This window comes from Megascapheus bottae, chromosome 18, assembly GCF_031878675.1.
Source record: "Megascapheus bottae isolate mThoBot1 chromosome 18, mThoBot2.hap1, whole genome shotgun sequence".
Taxonomy (NCBI): Eukaryota; Metazoa; Chordata; class Mammalia; order Rodentia; family Geomyidae; genus Megascapheus; species Megascapheus bottae.
In genome coordinates this window covers 31,789,807-31,808,437 of record NC_143526.1, presented here as the reverse complement: position 1 = coordinate 31,808,437, position 18,631 = coordinate 31,789,807, and the positions used below count along the sequence as shown (strand labels likewise).

The 18,631-nt window shown below is 42.8% G+C and overlaps 1 protein-coding gene across 2 annotated transcripts in view; it reads right to left on the bottom strand.

Moving 5' to 3' along the window:
- Cnbd2 (cyclic nucleotide binding domain containing 2) overlaps positions 1-18,631 on the bottom strand; it is a 50,064-nt gene that overhangs the window by 12,721 nt on the left and 18,712 nt on the right. For both annotated transcript variants that reach the window (XM_090352269.1, XM_090352270.1), the window contains 4 exons: positions 17,788-17,944; positions 17,162-17,313; positions 14,343-14,481; positions 4,026-4,140 (listed from right to left, as the gene is read on the bottom strand). In XM_090352269.1, coding sequence (XP_090208395.1) covers positions 4,026-4,140; positions 14,343-14,481; positions 17,162-17,313; positions 17,788-17,944 — 563 coding nt within the window. The remainder of the gene's footprint in view (positions 1-4,025; positions 4,141-14,342; positions 14,482-17,161; positions 17,314-17,787; positions 17,945-18,631) is intronic.

The window sequence follows — 18,631 nt, the reverse complement described above, 5'->3', positions numbered from 1 at the left end:
GAAAAGCATGATGGTTTCCATGTAATATCCCTCTGTATGGCCTCCGCATGCTAGAACTTTCTATCCATAGAAGTACAATTAGAGAAGAGGTAATATGAACATCAAAGATACCAAGTTGCTTAAAATATGCATCTTGTATTTAAACTAAAATCTATTTGCTTCAAAAGCTCATATCTTTCAATTAATAGGTCATATTTGCTCTGGCTTTCAAACTGGTCTGCCAAAGTGGGACACAGTGGCAGTTACAGTTCAGTACTTGCCCAACATAAAAAAGGTCCTGGGTTCAATATTGGGTAAGCTACAGTAATAAAAGAGATGGGGGAGATGGATGCCAGTGGCATATATTCTAGCTACTCAGGAAGCTGAGATCTGAGGATTGTGATTTAAAGCTAGCCTGGGCTGGAAAGTCCATGAGACTCCTATCTCTAATTAATCAGCAAAGAACCAGAACTAGAGCTTTGGCTCAAATGGTAGAACACTAGCCTTCAACTAAAATTTTAGGAGTGGGGGGGGAGAGGAAAAGAGAGGGGGGAGGGAGGAAGGGAGGGAGGGAGGGAGACAGAGAGAGAGACAGAGAGAAGGAGGGAGAGGAGGGAGGGATGGGGCACTGGCATAGAACTTTAGATAAGTCATGTAATCTATAGAGCTCCCCTTGCTCCTGTAGCTGCCTCTATAGCATTATTGAAAGAATTACAGATAATAGAGAGGGTGAGGGACCAGGGGTTTGGCCTAGTGGTAGAGTGCTTGCCTAGCATGCACGAAGACCCAGGTTTAATTCCTCAGTACACATATATAAAAAAGTCGGAAATGATGCTGTGGCACAAGTGGTACAGCGCTAGCCTTAAGGAAAGGCCAAGGACACTGCTGAGGCCCTGAGTTCAAGCCCCAGGACTGGCAAAAAAAAATAGAGAGGGTAGGTTTGATCAAGTACAATATATGCATGTATGGAAATGTCACAAGGAAACCTCTTCATACATTAACTGTATGCTAACAACAAAAAAGAAAGAACAAATTACAGATCAAGAAATGGCGCTGTGGCTCAAAGTGGTAAGAGTGCTAGCCTTGAGCACAAAAGCTTAAGGATAGCACCCAGGCCCTGAGTTCACGCCTCAGGACACCTTTGTCACAAAAGCAAAACAAAACAAAAACCCCACTTTACTCCCCTATCCCCCAACATCCTTCAGTACTGGGATTTAAACTCAGGACCTCTCATTTGCTAGGCAAGCACTCTACTACCTCAGCCACACCTCCAGCAAGAAATCCGCTTTACACATACAAATACAGTAAACATAGGATAAAATAAGATATACCAAATTAATATTAATCAAAAGGAAGTGAAACTAGATCAAAAGAAGTGGCTATATCAATTTCAGAAAAAAGAAGCCGGGCACTGATGGCTCATGCCTGTAATCCTGGCCACACAGGAGTCCAAGATCTTAGGATCACAGTTTAGTGTTATCCAGGCAGGAAAGTCCATGAGACTCTTATTTCCAATTAAACACCCCCAAACAAGTGGAGCTGTGGCTTAAAGTGACAGACCAGAAGCCTTGAACAAAAAGAACTCAGGGACAATGCCTAGGCCCTGAGTTCAAGCCACAGGACAGAAAAAAGAAAAAGGTTTTAGAACAAAGACTTTAATTGTATAGTGATAAAGAATTCAATTCTAAACCCAGTGCTGGTGACTCAGACTTGTAATCCTACCTACTCAGGAGGCTAAGATATAAATATTGCAGTTCAAAGCCAGCCCAGGCACAAAAGTTTGTTAAGTTTTTTGTCTCCAATTAACCTCCAGAAAACTGGAAGTGGTACTATGGCTCAAAGTGATAAGAGCACTATCTTTGAGCTGAAGAGCTCAGGGACAGCACCCAGGCCCAGAGTTCAAGCCCCATGAATGACAATTAAAAAAAAGAGAGAGAGAGAGAGAGAGAGAGAGAGTTTAATTCTAGGCCAGGAGTTTGGTGTAGTGGTAGAGGGCCTGCCTAGTATGCATGAAGCCCTGGGTTTGATTCCCCGGTAGTACATACATAGAAAAAGCTGGAAGTAGTGCTGTGGCTCAAGTGGTAGAGTGCTAACCTTGAGGAAAGTCCAAGGACAGTGCTCAGGCCCTGGGTTTAAGCTCCAGGACTGGCAAAAATAAATAAATAAAAAGATAGGAAGGATACAGATGACTAAGGCTATGGACCAACTTTGATTAACATTCACAGCACATTGCATCCAATGGCAGCATATCTTTCATATGCAAATGGAGTATTTACCAAAATAGACTATATTCTGAGCCATAAAATAAGTTTCTATGTATTTAAGAACATTCCAACTACACAAAGTTTTTTACCACAGAAATCAAAAACAGGGAGATGGTTGAATAGTGCCAAAATATTTGGAAACCTTTCTAAATATTCAATGGATCAAAGAAGAAGAAATTAAAAAGGAAATTGAAAAATATGTTAACCTGAATGACAATGAAAGCACAACATATACCAAAATCTGTAGTATGGAGTTTTTTCTCTATTAGTTTGGCAGTGGAAAAGACAAAGAACTGACAGGATTGACATTTACTAAGCACTTTAAGCCCCATGAATACACATCATTCCTTTCAGCTTTTCTAGTAGCCATGTGATAATGATAACTAAACATCCAGGTAATGTTCTAAGAGTTTTACATGTTAGCTTGCTTAATATTCTAACAATCCTATGAGGTAAGATTGTAATTCATGTTTTACAGAGACCCTGAGGTCAATGGTATACAGAAGAGAATCAACTGTCCAATATCACAAAGGATACTGGTCTTTGGAATCAGCTGGGCCGAGACTCTGAAATCCTCTATTGTTACTACTCCTATGACTGAAGAAAAGAGAGTCACCTTTCTTCCTCAGTTTCTTTCTTTCTTTCATCCTTCCTTCCTTCTTTCCTTCCTTTCTTTTTTTGTTGGTCATGGGGCTTAAACTCTGGACCTAAGCGCTGTCCCTGAGCTCTTCAGGTCAAGGCTACCACTCTACCCTTTGAGCCATAACACCACTTCCAGTTTTCTGGTGGTTAAATGGAATCTCACAAATGGACTTTAGACCCCAGGCTGGCTTTGAACCTCGATCTTCAGATCTCAGCCTCCTGAGTATCTAGGATTACAAGTGTGAGCCACCATACCTGGCTAAATTTGAGTCTTTTTTTTTTTCTATGTATGTGGTATGGAAGAACCCAACCTGGGTCTTCGTGCATGCTAGGCAAGCACTTTACCATGAAGCCAAACTCCCAGCCCTTCCTCAGTTTCTATACCTGCCCCATGGAGATATAATCATATTTCTTCAAAAGCTAATGTGAGAAGTAACTGTTAATTACTTAACTGTTAACTATCTAGCTTAACTTGGTATGTAATCATTATTTAATAACTGCTGCTAAGTACTGATTAATATATTTATGAGTTTGGATAGGATCTAGTGATTGCATATGAACATTCACAGCTTGGGATGCATCTAAAATTACACAGCAGTTAAGTGAGTTGCTTCGGAGTAGTAGCTAGATGCCAAGTGTGGTCATAAGCCCTGAGAATACAAAACCCTCATAGAGCTTAAATTCCATGAAGACAACTATTTCATTATGTTGGGTCAATCATATTATTTCAGTGGGGTTAAATGGCTTAGGAGAAAAGCAAAGAATGTAAATGAGTTATAATGAGGAAAGAAAATGCTGATTCCACATTAGAATCAGGGAGAATTCTTGGAGGAAAAGAATGTTTAGTCTAAAATCTAAACAGCAGAAATGATATAGGCAAAAGAAGAGAGGGAGAGTAAAGGATGTGTGAGGCAAGGAGCAGCCAGCCACATGGCAGAACCTGCTGAGCAGAAAGGAAGAGACTGAAAAGGAGGCAGGGTCTGAAAACCAGGTTCCCATGACTGGGAGAAAAAGGGAACCAGATATCCTGTCTGGCCCTTTGAGTTCCAGATGTCTGGGATTCTTTGGGATGGAAACTAGAACCATGCCTAGATGTTCCTTGCTGTGCTGCTGGCTGACAGATATGGCTATCTGGCTTACCGTTGAGGAGAGCCCTCAGAGGTCTGTCGTCTACCAGCTCCAGACACTGCCAGATCCACTTGTAATAGGAAAGTGAGGAGGCAAGGTCTATCAGCCTCAAGATTTCACAGGTGCCCTATACACATAGAAGAACACAAAGGGTTAAGCTGAGATGTTTCTGGCTGGTCAGGTTATCATAATAGGCTCTCTCTATTGTATCTTGACCCCATTTTGTTTTATTTGCTCAGTGCAAGCTTCATGTTCCTTTCTTAATAAAAATTTTAGCTCTTTGTAATAAAAATTCAAACAGCTACAGCAACATAAAAGCAAATACAATGCTAACACTGGAAAAATATCACCATGGAGGTCATAATTGGGACAGTTGGTGAAATGCACTATACATTGCAGATTATACAATTCTATCGATACTAAAATTCACTGCATTTTATAATTATTCAGTGGCTAATTTCCAATAATTAAAAGTTTATACAACTATTCAAACCAAACAGGAAAACATGAAGTTAAACCTACATTAATTTGCTGGGTAGCAGTGGCTCATACTTGTAATCCAAGCTACTCAGGAGGCTGAGATCTGAGGATTGTGGTTCAAAGCCAGCCCAGGCACTAAGGCCCTTGAGTCTCATCTCCATTTAACTACTAGAAAACCGGAAGTGGTGCTATGACTCTAGGGGAAGGGTGCTGTCCCTGAAGAGCTCAGGGACAGCACCCAGGCCGAGTTCAAGCCCCATGACTGACAAAAAAAAAAAAAGAAAGAAAGAAAATCACCACAAACAGGGCTCATGTCTATACTTGCAGCTACTTGGGAGGTAGACAATGAGAGAACCATGGTTTAAGAAAAGGCCAGACAAAAGTTATTTTGAGACTTCATCTAAAATAATGGGCCCAAAGACATCCTAGCTACAAGGGATATTGTAAGTAAGAAGATCAAAGTCTGAGGCACATCCCAGGCAAAAACTTATTAAAACTAGCAGAGGCTGTGGTTCAAGTGGAAAAGGGCCTGCTTAGCAATCAGCAAGACTGAACTCAAAACCTATTACTGCCCTCCACCAACCAATCAAGTTAACAGGATAGGTGAGCATAATGAATGAAACTTAACTCTCAGACAATTTAGGCAGTAAAAAATATGAAACCAAATGTGGCAAAAAATGAACTGGTGGCTCTGGATCAATGTTCTTGTGAAGTTCTTTGTACTGTTATTGTAAATTTTTTCTGGGAATTAAAAATTAGTCTATAATTAAAAGTTTATGCAACTATTCAAACCAAACAGGAAAACATGAAGTTAAAACTACATTAATTTGCTGGGTAGCAGTGGCTTATACTTGTAATCCTAGCTACTCAGGAGGCTGAGATCTGAGGATTGCAGTTTAAAGCCAGCCTAGGCAGGAAATTCTATAAGACTCTTATCTCCAATAAACTACCAAAAAGCTAGAATTTGTAGAGCTGTAGCTCAAGTGGTAGAACACTATCCTTGAGCAAAAAGATATCCCCATTATATTACAGTCCAAAAAGATTACAGGCCTATTTTACTTAACTGAATAACTCACTTAAGAAAACTTATTATGTACCATTTATATGTACATAGAGGAAAAACTTGAAATAATATTTTCTCATACGTTACTATGTCTGTATATTAGAATGTAGTACTTTTTTTTTTTTTTGCCAGTCCTGAGGCTTGAACTCAGGCCGAGGATGCTATTCTCTGAGTTTTTTAAGTCTAGTGCCACTTGAGCCACAGCTCTACTTTTAGCCCTTTGGTGGCTAACTGGAGAGTTTCATGAACTTTCCTGCCTGGATTGACTTTGAACCATAATACTCCTATGTAGCTAGGGATTATAGGCATGAGCAACCAGTCCCTGGCTAGATTTGAAATCTTATTAAGTATAAATTGTACTTCAAGAAAACTATTTATTTAGTTGCCAGTCCTGGGGTGTGAACTCAGGGCCTGGGCACTGTCCTTGGACACTTTTGATCAAAGCTAGTGCTCTGCTACTGGAGTGACAGCATCACTTTCAGCTTTTTCTTTGTATGTGGTACCAAGGAATAGAACCCAGGGATTTGTGCATGCTAGGCAAGCACTCTATCCTTAGGCTACTCTCTGGCCCAGAAAACATTTATTAAATATTCTCCTTTAGCTGTTTCTAATTTGTCAGTAATATACAAATCCCTCTCATTTTGTTCAGGACAACTAAGTTCCCAGTTTGAAAACAAAACCTCACCATCTTTCCTGCAGTGGAGGTGACAATGACCTAGTTCTGTTTAATGAACTATAAGTGGGAGATTGCTGGATTAAACTCCCAGGAAAGCTATTAGTATCTTTTCTTCTTTGCCTTGCTGCTCTTATTTCCTTTAGACCTGATGGCTACTGGAGCAGTAACCACACTGTGAATGCTAGGATGAAAAGCATAGGTCTGGGTAATAGGCAAGGAAAGATAGAAGGAACCTGGGTTTTTGAGGCCTTTCTACAATAGCTGTTCTAAACTTGTAATGCTAAATTCTAGATGGAAAAAATAAGCTACTATTTTCTAAGCCACTTGCATTTGGTTATAGACAGCAGGTATCCTATATATACATCATAATTCTTAAAGAAGAGAGAGAAGAAACTAAAGAAGAGAGAATGGGAATCTCAATGGCCTTGGGTCCCTGAGTAATCATAAGAATCACACCTTTCTGGTTACCTGCTTTGGGCAAGTAATGTGAAGAAATAAGTCTTGGTTAGTTACTCCATTAAGACTTGAAAAATGTTTATAACTACAGCATAATTTATCCTAGCTTAATATCCATATCTAATTATCTCATTTTGAGAACAACTCCTAAAGTTATGCATGTTTTAAATTTTAATACACATCGCCAATCTGCCCTCCAAGAGGTTAGCTCAAGCCAGGTGCTAGTGGCTCATACTTATCATTTTAATTGCTTAGGAGGCTGAGATCTGAGAACTGGTGTTTAGAGACAGCCCAAGACTCTTATCTTCAGTAAAAAGTTGGGATTGGACGAATGGCTCAAGTAGTAGGGCAACAGTCATGAACAAAGTTCAAGGCCCTGAGTTTAAACTCGAGTACTGGCATTAAGAAAACAATGGGGGTCTTATTGAACAGGGCGGCAGCTCTCTGGGTGCTCACGCTCTCTTCACCGGTGGAACTGGGCCTACACATTCCAAACCATGTCCAAGGGACCTGCAGTTGGCGTTGATCTTGGCACCACCTACTCCTGTGTGGGCGTCTTCCAGCATGGGAAAGTGGAGATCATTGCCAATGATCAGGGCAACCGGACCACGCCAAGCTACATTGCCTTCATAGACATTGAACATCTGATCGGAGATGCCGCAAAGAACCAGGTGGCCATGAATCCCACCAACACTGATTTCGATGCCAAGCGACTGATTGGACGTAGGTTTGATGACGCTGTCGTCCAGTCTGACATGAATCACTGGCCCTTCCTGGTGGTAAATGATACAGGCAGACCCAAGGTCCAAGTTGAGTACAAAGGTGAGACAAAAAGCTTCTACCCAGGGGAGGTTTCCTCCATGGTTCTCACAAAGATGAAGGAAATTGCAGAAGTCTATCTTGGGAAGACTGTTACCAATGCTGTGGTCACTGTGCCTGCATACTTTAATGACTCTCAGCGCCAGGCAACAAAAGATGCTGGAACCATTGCTGGTCTGAATGTACTGAGAATTATCAACAAACCAGCTGCTGCTGCTATTGCTTATGGTTTATATAAGAAGGCTGGAGCTGAGAGAAACGTGTTGATCTTTGATTTGGGTGGTGGCACTTTTGATGTGTCAATTCTCACTATTGAGGATGGGATCTTCGAGGTCAAGTCTACAGCAGGAGACACTCACTTGGGTGGAGAAGATTTTGACAACCGGATGGACAACCATTTCATTGCCGAATTCAAGTGCAAGCATAAGAAGGACAGCAGTGAGAACAAAAGAGTTATTCGGCGTCTCCGTACTGCTTGTGAGCGAGCTAAACGCACCCTCTCCTCCAGCACACAGGCCAGTATCGAGATTGACTCCCTCTACGAAGGCATTGACTTCTACACTTCTATCACCGGGGCTCGATTTGAGGAGCTGAATGCTGACCTGTTCCGTGGCACTCTGGATCCTGTGGAAAAAGCCCTTCGTGATGCCAAACTAGACAAGTCACAGATCCATGACATTGTCCTGGTTGGTGGTTCCACCCGTATTCCCAAGATCCAGAAGCTTCTACAAGACTTTTTCAACGGGAAGGAGCTGAATAAGAGCATTACCCCAGATGAAGCAGTTGCTTATGGTGCAGCTGTCCAGGCAGCCACTCTATCTGGAGACAAATCTGAAAACGTTCAGGATTTGCTGCTCTTGGATGTCACCCCACTGTCCCTGGGTATTGAGACTGCTAGCAGAGTCATGACTGTCCTCATCAAGGGCAATACAACCATTCCTACCAAACAGACTCAGACCTTCACCACCTACTCTGACAACCAGCCTGGTGTGCTCATTCAGGCGTATGAAGGTGAGCGTGCCATGACCAAGGACAACAACCTGCTTGGAAAGTTTGAGCTCACAGGTATACCTTCTGCTCCACGTGGTGTCCCTCAGATAGAGGTCACTTTTGATATTGATGCCAGTGGTATCCTCAATGTCTCTGCTGTGGATAAGAGCATAGGAAAGGAGAACAAAATCACAATCACCAAGGACAAGGGTCATCTTAGCAAAGAAGACATTGAACGCATGGTTCAGAAAGCTGAGAAATACAAAGCTGAAGATGAGAAACAGAGGGACAAGTTATCATCTCAGAATTCCCTGGAATCCTATGCATTCAACATGAAGGCAACTGCTGAAGATGAGAAACTTCAGGGCAAGATCAATGATGAAGACAAACAGAAGATCCTTGACAAGTGTAATGAGATCATCAATTGGCTGGATAAGAATCAAACTGCAGAAAAGGAAGAATTTGAACATCAGCAGAAAGAGCTGGAGAAAGTGTGTAACCCCATCATCACCAAACTGTACCAGAGTGCAGGTGGCATGCCGGGAGGAATGACAGGAGGCTTCCCTGGTGAAGGAGCTCCTCCCTCAGGCGGAGCTTCCTCTGGCCCCACCATCGAGGAGGTTGATTAAGGCAACCCAAATATACATGTAGCATTGTTCCACACAATAAAACATTCAAAAGACTCAAATTTTGCAACTTCTATAGCAGTTTTAAAAGGTTGAGCTGCTGTAGTAAATTATTGGGCATTCTCAATACTTGAATATGGAACATGTACACAGGGAGAATATTAACATTGCACTTTATAAAGCACTATATTGTAAGTGGAAAATGCAATGTCTTAAATAAATATATTTAAAATTGGCAAAAAAAAAAAGAAAACAATGGTTCATGCTAGGTGCAATGGCTCATGCCACAAGCGCACACCTGTAATCCTAGTTACTCAGGAGGCTGAGATCTGAGGATCAAAGTTCAAAGCCAGCCAGGGCATTAAAGTCCGTGAGACTCTTATCTCCAATTAACTGCCAGAAAACCAGAAGTGGCATTGTGGCTCAAGTGGTAGAGCACTAGCCTTGAGCTGAAGAGCTCAGGGACAGAGCCCAGGCCCAGAGTTCAACATGACCGACCAAAAGAAAAAAAAAAGTTTCATAAACTTTCCCTCTTGGGCTGGCTTCCACTATCCCAAGATCTCAGCCTTCTGTGTAGCTAGGATTGCAGATGTGAGTGAGCACCAATGCTCAGCTTCATCATCCTTTAATCTATCAATTTGACAGGCAAGAAAGATATGTCATGGCTATGAGCTCAGTAGTGGAGCACTTGCCTAGCAAAGATGGAACAAAAGAAGAGAGGAGAAGAGAGGAGAGTAGGGGAGTGGAGGGGTAGGAAGAAAGGAGGGAGGGAAAAAGAAAGGAAAAGGAAAAAAAGGAGGTACAGGTAAAAAAAGAAAGAGAACGATGGAAGGAAAGAGAGGAAGAAAAGAAGGAAAGTCATTTCTCTCTCTCTTTTTTTTTTTTTTTGCCAGTCCTGGGCTTGAGCTCAGGGCCTGAGCACTGTCCTTGGACTTTCTCAAGGCTAGAGCTCTACCACTTGAGCCTCAGCACCACTTATGGCTTTTTTTCTATGTATGTGGTACTGAGGAATCGAACCCGGGTCTTCGTGCATGCTAGGCAAGTACTCTACCACTAGGCCAAACTCCTGGCCCCAGTCATTTTTCTCTTTTTTTAAAATTTCCTATCTATAAAAATATTACTTTCATGTCAGGTCTTCCATTATAACTTATTGTAGTTCAAGACAGATTACTTTTTTTTTTTTTTTTGCCAGTCATGGGGCTTAAACTCAGAGCCTTAACACTGTCCTTGGGCTTTCTCAAGGTCTAGTGCTCTACCACTTCAGCCACAGCACCATTTCTGGCTTTCTCTATGTATGTGGTACCACAGAATCAAACCCAAATCTTTGTGCATGTTAGGCCACTAGGCCAAACTTCCGGCCCAACAGATTACTTTTGACAAGGAAGAAGGGAACATATATTTAAGCATTCCTTATTACATGTCAGTCACTGCACTTGGAACTTTATGAAACACTCATCACCGAAGAACTAGAGGTACCAGAAAAACATGAAGTTTACACTTGGAAAAGTTCCTTATTGGTCTTTGTGTCTGTATCTGTGGCGGTAACAGTTTTACTGTGTGTCCCCAGATGACAGGCTTAGACTGGATTCATCATGGACCTTCATTATGTTTGCAGTGCCAGTAGAAATCTTGTTTCCCAACTTCCCCTGCTGCCTAGCCTTTAGCTGTTGATTTCACCTTCTAGTGGCAATAAAAGTTCAAGAGTTGCGGGCCGGGAGTTTGGCCTAGTGGTTAAAGTGCTTGCCTATCATGCACAAAGACCCGGGTTCGATTCCTTGGTACCACATACATAGAAAAAAGCCGGAAGTGGTGCTGAGGCTCAAGTGGTAGAGCTCTAGCCTTGAGAAAGTCCAAGGACAGCGCTCAGGCCCTGAGCTCAAGCCCAGGACTGGCAAAAAAACAAACAAACAAAAAAAAAAACTTCAAGAGTTGGAAGTGCAGGGACTACCACAAAGGAGAACCCTCAAGGCAATGGGAAGTAAAAGCGCAGTCCATTTAACAGGGGGCAGGAGCTTTTCAATTGTAGGGATAGAGGACTGAAGAAGGGTAGTGATGCAGTATAGCTTGCAACTTCCAGTACTTGTGAATTCTCAAAATCAGAAATCATGATTGTTACATAAAAGCTTCACACTAACTTTCAGATTTTAGTAAAAGCTTTCAGGGCCAAACCCAATTTATCTGGTCATGTGATCTGTTGTTTTTCATACCATGAAATCCAAGCAGTCCTACATTAAAGTCCCTGCAACACTCAATTTAATTCAGGTTCTGAAACAATAAACCAATGTCTAGGGTGAGTCAGAAATTTACCTTTTTAAAAAAATCACCCACGCAGGGCACCAGTGGCTCCTGCTTGTAATCCAAGCTACTCAGAAGGCTGAGATCTCAGTATTACAGTTCAAAGCCAGCTTGGCAGGAAAGTCTAGGAAACTTATCTCCAATTAACCAGTAGAAAACTGGAAGTGGAGCTGTAGCTAAAAGTGATAGAGCAGTAAGCCTTGAACAAAAAACTGTAGACAGAGCCTAGGCCCTAAGTTCAAGCCCCATGATCAAACATACAAGCAAACAAATAAACAAACAAAAAAAAACACCCAAGACATTTTCTTTTCTTTTTTTTCTTTTTGGACCATGGGGCTTGAACTCTGGGCCTGAGTGCTATCCCTGAGCTCTTCAGATCAAGGCTAGCACTCTATCACTTGAGCTACAGCACCACTTCTGGTCTTATGGTAGTTAATTAGAGTTAGAGTCTCACAGACTTTAATGCCTTGGCTGACTTTGAAATGTGATCCTCATATTTCAGCCTTCTAAGTAGCTAGGATTACAGGCATAGGCCACCAACACCTGGCCACAAACCACCAGTGCCTGGCCACCCAAGACATTTTCAGAATTTATAATTCATCATACTTCGTTCCATCTATCTAGTCTATTCCATTTTTGTATTCTTGTGAATCTGGTACTAATATTAATATGTCATGACCCTTGCAAAAACTCAGCAAATGTCTGTGGTGGCTTATGATGTAAGAAATTGTTAGGTCAACTCAAATCCCAGCTCCTGAGAAGAGCTTTGGAACCACACAGACCTGAGGTGAACTTTGCCTCTTGCCTCAACTGAAACCTTTGATAGCCACTTACATAACCTTCCCATGCTTCGGTTCCTCCTCTGTAAAATGGGAATAATGACTATACTAATTTCTTTGGGGCTATTAGGAACTGAATTAATAGGGCTTTAGTTACCCACTGTCTAACAAAAAACATTAAATGGAAAATTCCAGAAATATGCAACTTATAAGTTTCACACTGTACATCATTCTGAGTAGCATAATTTCTTGCCCTCTGACTCTGCTCTGTTCTGAAATGTGAACCATCCCTTTGTGTCCAGTATATTCATGCTACACAGGCTACCTGCCTGCTAGTCACGTACTAGCTGTCTCAGTTATCAGACAGACTATCTGGGTATGATAGTATTTGTGTTAAGCATCCTTTATTTTACCTCATAACAGCCTCAAAGCATAAGACAATAAGTAATGCTGGCAACTCAGATATACCAGAGAAGCCTTAAATTGCTTCCTTTAAGAATTATTTTAGGGGGCCAGGAGTTTGGCCTAGTGGTTAAAGTGCTTGCCTAGCATGCACGAAGACTCGGGTTCGATTCCTCGGTACCACATACATAGAAAAAAGCCAGAAATGGTGCTGAGGCTCAAGTGGTAGGGCTCTAGCCTTGAGAAAAGTCCAAGGACAGGGCTCAGGCCCTGAGCTCAAGCCCAGAACTGGCAAAAAAAAAAAAAAAGAATTATTTTAGGGGCTGGGCGTTTGGCCTAGTGGTAGAGTGCTTGCCTAGCATGCACGAAGACCCGGGGTTCGATTCCTCGGTACCGGAAGTGGTGCTGTGGCTCAAGTGGTAGACCTCTAGCCTTGAGAAAGCCCAAGGACAGTGCTCAGGTCCTGAGCTCAAGTCCAGGGCTGGCTCACGCCTCTAATCCTAGCTACTCAGGAGGCTGAGATCTGAGGATGGCTGTTCAAAGGCAGCCCGTGCACTAAAGAGCTTGAGACTGTTATCTCCGACTAATCACTAGAAAACGGGAATAGGGTTGTAGCTCACTGGGTAAGGTGGTAGTCTTGACTGAAGAGCTCAGGGACAATGACCAGGCCCAGGGGTAAGGCAGTAGTCTTGAGCTGAAGAGCTCAGGGATAGCATCCAGGCCCAGAGTTTAAGCCCCATGAATCCCCCCCCCCCCCCGCCTCCAAAAAAAGAATTATTTTAGGCCTGGTGCCAGTGTGTAACCTGTCTACTAGCTACTCAGGAAGCTGAGATATGAGGATTGTGATTTAAAACCAGCCCAGGAACGAAAGTCCAAAAGACTCTTATCTCCAATTAACCACTAGAAAACCAGAAGTGGCGCTGTAGCTCAGGTGGTAGAGCACTATCCTTGAGCTAAAGAGCTCAGGACAATACCCAGTTCAGAGTTCAAGCCCCACACCCAACAAAAAATAAGAAAGAAAGAAAGAAAGAAAGAAAGAAAGAAAGAAAGAAAGAAAGAAAGAAAGAAAGAATTATTTGAATTATTTTACATCATAAGGTGAACATAGCACTGTAAAACTTTAGAGACCATATCCATGTACCTACTACTATATTATAGTATAATGGTTCTATTCTATGATTACTTATTGTTAATCTCTTTTTTTTTGCCAGTCCTGGGCTTGAGCTCAGGGCCTGAGCACTGTCCTTGGATTTTTCTCAAGGCTAGAGCTCTACCACTTGAGCCTCAGCACCACTTCTGGCTTTTTCTAAGTATGTGGTACCAAGGAATCGAACCCGGGTCTTCGTGCATGCTAGCAAGCACTCTACCACTAGGCCAAACTCCTGGCCCTTGTTAATCTCTTACAATGCCTAATTTATAAATTAAACTATCATAGGTGTATACGCACATAGAGAAAAACATAGTGCACAGAAGATTAGGCACTATCCACAGTTTCAGACATCACTAGATATCTTGAAATGCATCCTTTCTAATAGCAGAGGACTACTGCACATCTCAAAATTCTCAATAATTTCTGAGGTCAGCCAGCCAGTGTGACAATGCTTTATACAGCTATGATGTGGAAGGTCAGAAAAGGAAGTAAAGCATGTATATTGCAGATCAAGCTCAACCTTGTCTTCCAGGCTGTAGGATGTTATGATAGGTCCATTCTTTCCAGCTTCATTCTGCCCACCCAACCCTTACCTTGCATATAAATATGATGAAAGATGAATCTACAAAGTCTTTTGTGATCAGCTGCCCATAAGAAAACTTCTCTACCTTCCCCATAGGGACAAGCTTCCACAGTTTCTCATCAGTCCATGAACTAAATAGATCCAAATTCCTGAGGAGGAAAAGCCTGTTAGAAATCATCACTCTCCATACTGTAAGGCATCTAGATCTTATCACTTTATTTTTTTTTTTTTTTTGTGGGCCTGGGGAGCTATCCCTCTTCAGCTCAAGGCTACCTTCCTACCCCTGGGCCTGGGCGTTGTCCCTGAGCTCTAGAGCTCAAGACTGCAGCCCTACCCTTGAGCCAAGCCCCACTTCCTGTTTTCTAGTGATTAATTGGAGATAAGAGTCTCAGGTCCTTTTGTGCTCCAGGCTGGCTTTGAACCTTGATCTTCAGTTCTCAGCCTCGTAGCAGCTAAGATTACAGTGTGACCCACCTCATCTCGCAATCACTTTTAAACTTCTTTTTTCCATATATTTTTATTGTAATTAATAGATTAAACTTTTTTTTAGGGGGGGTCCTAAGGCTTGAACTCATAGCCTGGGCACTGTCCTTGGATACTTTTTTTTTTTTTTTTGCCAGTCATGGGGCTTGAACTCAGGGCCTGAGCCCTGTCCTTGGACTTTTCTCAAGGCTAAAGCTCTACCACTTGAGCCACAGCACTACTTCCAGCTTTTTTCTATGTATGTGGTACTAAGGAATCGAACCTAGGTCTTCGTGCACGCTAGGCAAGCACTCTACCACTAGGCCACGCTCCTGGCCCACCTTGGATACTTTTTCCTCAAGGCTAGCACTCTGCCACTTGAGCCACAGCACCATTCCTGCTTTTTCTGTGTATATGGGTTCCAGGGAATCAAACTGAAGGCTTCAGGCATGCTAGGCAAGCATGCTACCACTAAGTCACACTCCCGGTCTTGTACTTGGGCTTTCTTAAGGCTAGTGCTCTACCACTTGAGCCGTAGCACCACTTCCAGATTTTTCTGTGTATGTGGTACCAAGGTATCCAACCTCCGGCTTCATGCATGCTAGGCAAGCACTCTACTACTAGGCCACGCTCCTAGCCCAATTTTAAACTCTATGGTGGAAGATTTCATACTACCCACTCAGTCATCTCACCTAGCAGGAGCCAGCCTTATACATCTGCTCCTCAAGGACTTCTTCGATACCTGAAGGGTGACTCAGCTCGCTGCTTTTCTCACTTATGTTCCTCTATCCAAGAGGATGTGTGTGTGGTGTGTGTGTGTGTGTGTGTGTGTGTGTGTGTGTGTGTGTGTGCGCTGGTCCTAGGGCTTGAACTCAGGGATCTGTCCCTGAGAATTTTTTGCTCAAGGTTAGTGCTCTACCACTTGAGCCATGGCTCCACTCCTGGCTTTTTGATAGTTTAGTGGAGGAGACAGGAATCTCACAGACTTTCCTGCCCAGGCTGGCTTTGAACTGTGATCCTAGATCTTAGATTCCTAAGTAGCTAGGATTATAAGCATGAGCACCTAGCTCAGGAACTTTTCATCTCTGGCTCTATCCCGGTGGTGACCTACCTACATCTTATAACTTGGGAAGCTGCTCCCATCCCAAGGGCCAGTGCCTGGCTAGTTACTCACTTCATCTCACTGGCTATCCAGTATGACCGCCCAGCAGTCCTGGACCTACCTTTGGCTCTAGCAGCTCATTCTAACAGAGCAGCTCTAGCTTTCTGGTCTACTGGCTTTAAATAAAATACTTGGCCCTAGGCCTGGGAGAAAAAGGACATCTTTTTGCCTGTTACTCCCTATGATTGAAAGCCCACTTAGGGGACAGGGACTGACCCCTCCTCTCATCTCATCAACTACCTGTCATGTGCTTGTGAATTGTTTCTAAGGCTGCTAATAATCATAGATTTTCTCAGCTCCAACCCTTTATGGGCTCAGAACTCAACTGAGTCAGGCTGAGTTAGTTCATGTTAATTCAAGGTGATTCAGGTCTCAAAGAGGCTAAATCCAGAGTTCAAGACACCAAAGGAGAAAAGGATCTGAGGACAAAGATCCGGAGAGACAGAAAAAACAAACAAACAAAAAACAAAAACACCAAGGGCTACCTCACAGGAAAAGTACCTGCTTTGTACCATGCACTGAACTGACCACATCTTTCCCAGATCATCCTACTTGGTCTTTACCATGGCATGGGACAAGAAGTATCATTACCTTCATTTTACACAGCAGATAGCTAAAGCTTAGAGAAATGAAGTAACCTAGGCAGAGTCATATCACTGCAAAATCTGTTAGAATTTGCAGCTGTACATTTGAACTAGGCCTCAGTGTGGACCCCCAGACCAAATCAATATTCTAATCATAATAATGAGCTTTGGTTGGGGCAAAGACTGGATAGTCTACATACCTGTTCGATTAAAACTGTAATAAAGTGGAGCCGTTGGGCCAGGAGTGTGGCCTAGTTGTAGACTGCTTGCCTAGCATTCATGAAGCCCTGGGTTGGATTCCTTGTTACCATATACACAGAAAAAGCCAGAAGTGGTGCTGTGGTTCAAGTGGTAGAGTGCTAGCCATGAGAAAGCTCAAGGACAGTGTCCAGGCCTTGAGTTCAAGCCCCAGGACTGGTTAAAAAAAAAGTGGATCTGTGGATCAAGTGGTAGAGTACCAGCATGAAGTGAAAAAGCTAAAGGGTAGTGAGCTGAGTTCAAGCAACAGTACTGGTGCATGTGCGTGTGTACACACACACACACACACACACAGGAGTACATGCACATGCACATGTGCATGTGCATGTTCACAGAGTAAAAAAAGATGCTTAGTAAAGTTACCTAAAAAAGTTAAACCTGTAGAGAGATTCCTTTTGAACTTCCTCATCCAGCTGATTAGCAAGGAAGTCCTCACGGTCAACAACCAGGAGCTCTGTTTCTTCCATGCAGACCACTGTGGCCTTCCTTACTGCTGTACTTAGAAGGCCCATTTCCTGTTAAGTGGACAGGACAAATATGAGCTATATAAATCTGTTCATAGCCCTTCCCTGCCTCTGTCTGTGACAGAAATCACTTCTCCCCAGATTATAAGCTCTTTGTCCCACTCCCCTACTTTCTGCTCATTTCCCTCACTGAGGCCTTAATATCTGTGGTGCTTGTGGAGAAAGAAAACAAAAAAAAAAAACCAAAAAAAAAAAACCAGTCCAGAACATGACAGGGGAGAAAAAGCTGGAGGGTCTTGCTCTAGGGTCACTGCATCTCTGAATGGATAAAGTGAGAAAAGATCAGCTTTGGGCATTACCTGACCCAGCTTATTCAATATTTGTCAGGTAATAGTACTAGAGTCCACATAGGATAATAACTTGCACAGATGACAAAGAATCTGTCCAACAGATTGGAGCAAGAATACACCCTCACCCCCCACACCCAGGCCAACTCATTAAGCAAGTACCTTCCCTTAGACTTACCCCAAAACAAGAGCCTTTGTGTAGCAACGTCGGATGGGGATCTAGGAAGGCACTGCTGCCATCCTCATCATCAGTCACTGCAACTGTGCCCAGGTAGATGAAATAAAAGCTGTTACCCCTCTGTCCCTTCTTGACAATCACACGCCTTCGGCCAAACCTGGGAAAAGACAATAGTCTTCTGATCCAGTAGCAAAAAGGAGATGGTCCATACCATATCTAGACTGGTTGGGTTCTTTGCTTTCTATCTCTTACCATCAGGTGTGTGTCTGGAGTTTAAATTTAGGGCCTCTTCCATATCAGCTATGTATTCAGCCAAACCCAGAGTCTCATACTTGCTAGAAAGGTGCTTTACCACTTGAGTCATATCTCTATCGCTGTTTAGTCTTCATTATGCTTTGGTCCAGGCATGCCTCAGTTAGATCCAGATCCATCCTTACCTACATACAACCTCCCATGTTGCTGGGACTACAAGTACAAGCCATCATGCTCAGCTTTTATTGAGATCTAACTCTGACTGGGCTAGACTAGAACTTTAACCCCCTAATCTCTGCCTCCTGAAAAGGAAGGATTATAGGCATGAGCCACTAGGCCCTGATTAAGCCAGTCTCTATAACGCTATAGTTTATGGTACTATTACTAGTCAGAGATCATGGACTAAGACATTGGGTGACTAGGATGATTCTTTTCCCACCATGACCCCAGTTTCCCTATCTGAAAAGTGAGGAAATTGGACTAGATCCTTTCAGGGTTGTCCTCAGTCCTCCTCATTTCAATGTACTTTTTTTTTTTAATGTGTGTGTGCCAGTCCTGGGCTTGGGCTCAGGGCCTGAGCACTGTCCTTGGG